Source organism: Vulpes lagopus, chromosome 7 (assembly GCF_018345385.1).
Source record: "Vulpes lagopus strain Blue_001 chromosome 7, ASM1834538v1, whole genome shotgun sequence".
In the NCBI taxonomy this organism is placed as follows: domain Eukaryota; kingdom Metazoa; phylum Chordata; class Mammalia; order Carnivora; family Canidae; genus Vulpes; species Vulpes lagopus.
Genome location: NC_054830.1, coordinates 20,309,734 through 20,314,689, shown reverse-complemented (window position 1 = coordinate 20,314,689; position 4,956 = coordinate 20,309,734). Strand labels below are relative to the sequence as shown.

Genomic DNA, 4,956 nt, shown 5'->3' with positions numbered 1-4,956 from the left:
TTTTACAAAAGAATTGGTCTATAATGGACTGGAGAATTAAAAAAAGGTACTTCCTTACAGGCAGCTTGAAAAGCAATAATCTCTGATGCAATTATAGAACTGGGTGATTCAGGTAGGATGGAAGTGAAAATCACTGGAGGTGAGAGGCAGGGGGCTTTGGAGTGTCATCCAGACAACGTTGAAGGTACTAAGCATGATATCACACATAGGGTGACAGTGATAGCAGTGAGAACCCTATTTGTGTTTTGGCACCCTGGAGAAGCTGGTCCTAAGGATGGAGGCCGAGCTGAGTTTCCTTAAGATCATAATGTATGCTATTTCCCAAAGAAAACAGTATCCAAATTAGCACAAAACTTGCAAAACCTTGTGCCCAGTCACCACTAAGGCCAGCGTCCCGAGCATTCTCTGGGCTGTACTCCTCCCAAGAGAGCCAACCAAATGTCTTACTTCTAAATAGAGAGCCAGTGAGTGCAAGCCCCAGCTGGCCTGCAACAGCAGGCTGTCAGAGCATGGATTCAGAGGCAACTCACATAAGAGGAGGTCCCCAGAGGTTTTGGGAATAAAAAGCCGCCCTCCTTACCACCCAGACAATTGGAAGTTCAGGAGACAAGAATGGTGCCAGTGCCGTGGAATGGGAGACTTGGCTCTGGATGTGTGAGGACAACCTCAAGTGGCAGTTTCTAATTTGGATAGAGTCAGGGGTGTATGGCCACTGTCAGTCCAAAACAGGGGTCATATGCACTAAGGAATGGGAGTCGAGGGTGGGATATCTGTCTTTCCCTACATAGAAGAGGGACGGCAGGTTCTTGGGGTCTTTGTGGTATGGGAGTCACTGAGACACACAAAACCTGGTCAGACATTTATTGGAGCAGTGGAGCCAGTTCTCCACCCTATAGTACTTTTAGACTGATAGGATTTCAATGTGGAACTCGGGCAGGTTGGGAACGACTTCATATTGTTCCTGTAGACTATCACTGGTGCGGAAGGTCTGGAAGGCGAAGCAGCCTTCTGGGGTCTGGAGGATGCAGAGAGCGTTGCACATGCGGCAGTAACGTCGATGGCACTGCCACATGCGAACCCAGGACTGGAGCTTGACTGCTGCCTCCTCTTGGATTACATAGATCTTCAACAGGTCCTGCCGCCACTTCAGAACCCGCCTCCACAGGACTGTTCTCCACCAGATCTGAATCATCCAGGCCCTGAGGGCAGCCACCAGCAGGGTGCGACGCACCAGGGTGCCGCGCCACCAGGCCTGGATCTTCCCAGCCGCCTTGGCTCTTGCTCTGCGGCGTTTTTCATGAAGCCGCTAACCAAGCAAAGCAGAGGACACCACATGAATTTGTCACAGACAATCACAGTCTGGTGCCTGCCACGAAGGAGCTCTGATCTTCTCTCTTAACAACCAGCCTTTCCCCTCGGTGGTTCTGAGGACCCAGGAGTCCAGGGTGGGGTTTTGCCTCTACTATCTTGTCTGTGGCCACAGACACACAGGCTCATCCTCTGAGTCCTGGGTCCTCATCTACAAAATGGGGAAATCCTTGCCCTCTGGTCTTCACAAGTTCGTGGAAATCAACGGAAACACCTTCTGATCCAGAAGACTTGGCATGGGTGTGAGGAGCCAAAGGGTGCTCCGAGGATGAACCTCTGCAATTATGGCCTGTGTCTCAGCCCACATCCCAGCCTGTGATGTTGCCTCCTGATGCTCCACAGCGTGCCATGACCCCTTGAGGCCTTGCCCTTACCTCATTTCTTTTGATTTCCACCACTACCTCTCAGCTGCCCCCCATATCCTGGTTATCCTGGGCCACTCCTTCTCCAGCTCTGAGGTGCCCACTGCTGTGCCCCAACTTCCAGGGACCGGTTCATATCCTAATTCCTCACCTCTCTGCTGTCTCTCCATACTTAACACAGCTCACTCAGAGGAGGGAGGGTATTTATGGGGACAGGAGAGCAACACTGAGTTGACTCCTCAGCTGTGGGACCAGAGATGGATCCTCTACTTCCAAGGACTTTGTGGTGGACAGTCAGTGATCTCTGGTTCTCTCGTGCTCCTGGGCCCCACCTACCTTCAGTTTCTCTTTCTCTTGTGCATCCTTATCTGGACCAGACTTCTGCAGTCAGAATAGAGGGAGAAAGCATGAGTGAGGGCCAGCTTCTGTGCCAAGTCCTCACAGCCCTACCTCCCCATTCTTTCCGACTCCTTTGAAGTCATCTGGTGCTTCCTTCTGCCCTGGGCCAGCTCCCCATCCCCAGGGAAAGGGTGTCTGTCTTACACAGCATTTACTGCCCATTGTTTGGGGCAGTGTTTCTGGTGTTCACACCCCCTCTGGTTGCTGCTCCATTGGCCCTGGCAGAGGCAGGAAGGGTAGGAGAGGAGGAGTTAGCCATGATGTCACAAGGGCAACTATGACCCAAGGGCCCAGTAGTCTTCTACAGGCTCAAAGTTGTTGGATAATGAGGAAACATCTGCCCACTTCCCTCTTGCCAAGGGTGGACAAATGGCCTTGGTGAAACCACAGCCCTTGTGAATCTGTCCTGTTCCAAGGATGATCTCTACTCGGCCCACCCACAAGACCCTCCCGTTGTCAGCCCCTGAGGAGGGCAGCTTACACAGCACAGAGGAAGGCGTACGGGCTCAGTCTGCTCCCTGTATCCTGCCTTCTCTGCCACCATACCCTTCCTCAGTGTGTGGGGAAGTCTTTTTAATGACCATCACTGCGAGTATGGAGGGTGAGCCAAGGAAGGGTCAGGATAGAGGTACCTCAGTCAATTTCTACTTCCTCCAGCTGTTGTAACCGCCTGTCCTCCTGGAGCTGTTTGGTCACTAGCAGACCAATAGATGTTTCTTAAAACAAAACAAGCCCTTCCAATTCTGTGTCTGAAACTTAGCAGGCTGGAGGAATTTTCCAAACATGAGTCATTATGTAGGAAAGTGTCCCCCAATATAGTCTCCTCTGGTTGTAGCAGTGGTCCTATTTTAAAGGGTCACTTAGTTATTCAGGCTTGCTTCCAAGACCAGCTGCCTCTGGCTGTCCCCACTCCCATCTCTCAGCCATGCTCACTTCTCTTAACCGACCCTAGATAGCACTCCCTCCAGACCTCAGTAACATGCTGACATGGTCTCTGTCATTTCAAGGTATCAGCTCCCCACCAAAAAAGATAGGATGTGGCTTTCTGCTCAATCCCAGACAACCCCACTCCGTCTCCCTGCGTCATCTCAGTTAGGTCACTTGCAGTTTAGGTCCCCACTCACAGATTAGTATTTATATTATTGTGACTCTGTGAGTTTCACTGACCACTGTGCTACAGAGCACAACTCTGCTTCCCTATCCTTTCCTACACAACTTCACAAAAAGCTTTTAATCATGAAAACGTTTCAATATATACAAGATTTGACAACAGATCATGAACTCTCCGTGTACTCATGACCCAGCATAACCTGTTCTCCTCTCTGCTCCGCTGCTGAGTCACTCCAGCGGTTCTCTACAGCAGACAGTCCTGTGAGAGGAGCATCTTCCTGTATCTCTGTACAGCCACGGAAGGCTTTCTCCTGGGGACACACAATAGTGTGACTTGCTGAGTCGCGGGATAGGTGGCTCCTCCACGCTACTATGTATTGACAGATTGCTCTCCACAGTGGCAGTACCAGTCCAACCTCTGTCAATCACCTCCTAATTTCTGCCAAACTGAAGGATGTGAACTGATGTCACCTTGTTGTTTTAATTTACATTTCTCTGACTAGGTACTCGCGCAGAGCATGAGCTTCAGGGTGGGTAACTTGGCTCCAATCTGGACACAGACGTTTTCTGGCTGTGTGAACTGGAGCAACTCTTTCAGTGGTGTCTGTTTCCTCCTGGGCAAAGTGGAGAGAACAATACAGTGTCTCCTTTAAGGAAATGTTGTGGAAATCCACGCAGGTAGCATCTTAGGAATGACACCTGGCCCTAGTACGGCCGTGTCTTTCAGCTCTCAGGGTTATCTCATCTTGGCTTTCTGTCACCTCTGTGTAGTTGCCTGATCTAGTCCTTGGCCTCTTTTCCCACTGGAATCCCATCATCCTCTTGTATGACTTCTGTGGACAACCCTTTGCTGGATGGAAATGTTGCAAATATCTTCTCCCACACGATCATCTGCCTGGTGACTTTTTTCACATTCCCATCAACACCTGTCTTATTAATTTTCACCATTCTCACCAGTGTGAAGTGGTATCTCATTGTGATTTTGTTATTTATTTATTTATTTATTTATTTATAATAAATTTATTTTTTATTGGTGTTCAATTTGCCAACATACAGAATAACACCCAGTGCTCATCCCATCAAGTGCCCCCCTCAGTGCCCACCACCCAGTCACCCCCACCCCCTGCCCTCCTCCCCTTCCACCACCCCTAGTTCATTGTGGTCTTGATTTGTATTTCCCTGATGCCAAGTGATACAGAGCATTTTTTCATGGCCATATGTATCATACATATGTTGGCCATATGTATGTCTTCTTTGGTGAAATTTCTGTTCATGTCTTTTGCCCATTTCATGATTGGATTGTCTAGAAGAATGGAACTAGACCATTCTCTTACACCATACACAAAGATAAACTCAAAATGGATGAAAGATCTACAGATGAAACAAGAATCTATGAAGGTAAGGGAAACAAAAGCAAAAATGAACTATTGAGACTTAATCAAGATAAAAAGCTTCTGCACAGCAAAAGAAACAGTCAACAAAACTAAAAGACAACCTATAGAATGGGAGAAGATATTTTCAAATGACATATCAGATAAAGGGTTAGTAGCCAAGATCAATAAAGAACTTATTAAACTCAACACCCAAAAAGCAAACAACCCAGTCAAGAAATGGGCAGAAGACATGACATGGTCTCTTTCATTTCAAGGCATCATCTCCCCACCAAAAAAGACATACAAACACATGGCCAACAGACACATGAAAACAGGTTCAACAT

The 4,956-nt window shown here is 48.3% G+C and overlaps 1 protein-coding gene across 1 annotated transcript; it reads right to left on the bottom strand.

Moving 5' to 3' along the window:
* Positions 1-901: 901 nt before the first annotated feature.
* On the bottom strand, positions 902-2,291 carry IQCF3 (IQ motif containing F3). The gene is made up of 3 exons (XM_041760394.1): positions 2,274-2,291; positions 2,067-2,111; positions 902-1,306 (listed from the first exon to the last, which is right to left on the bottom strand). The coding sequence occupies exons 1-3, from the start codon at positions 2,289-2,291 to the stop codon at positions 902-904; spliced, it is 468 nt and encodes a 155-aa protein (XP_041616328.1).
* Positions 2,292-4,956: the final 2,665 nt, after the last annotated feature.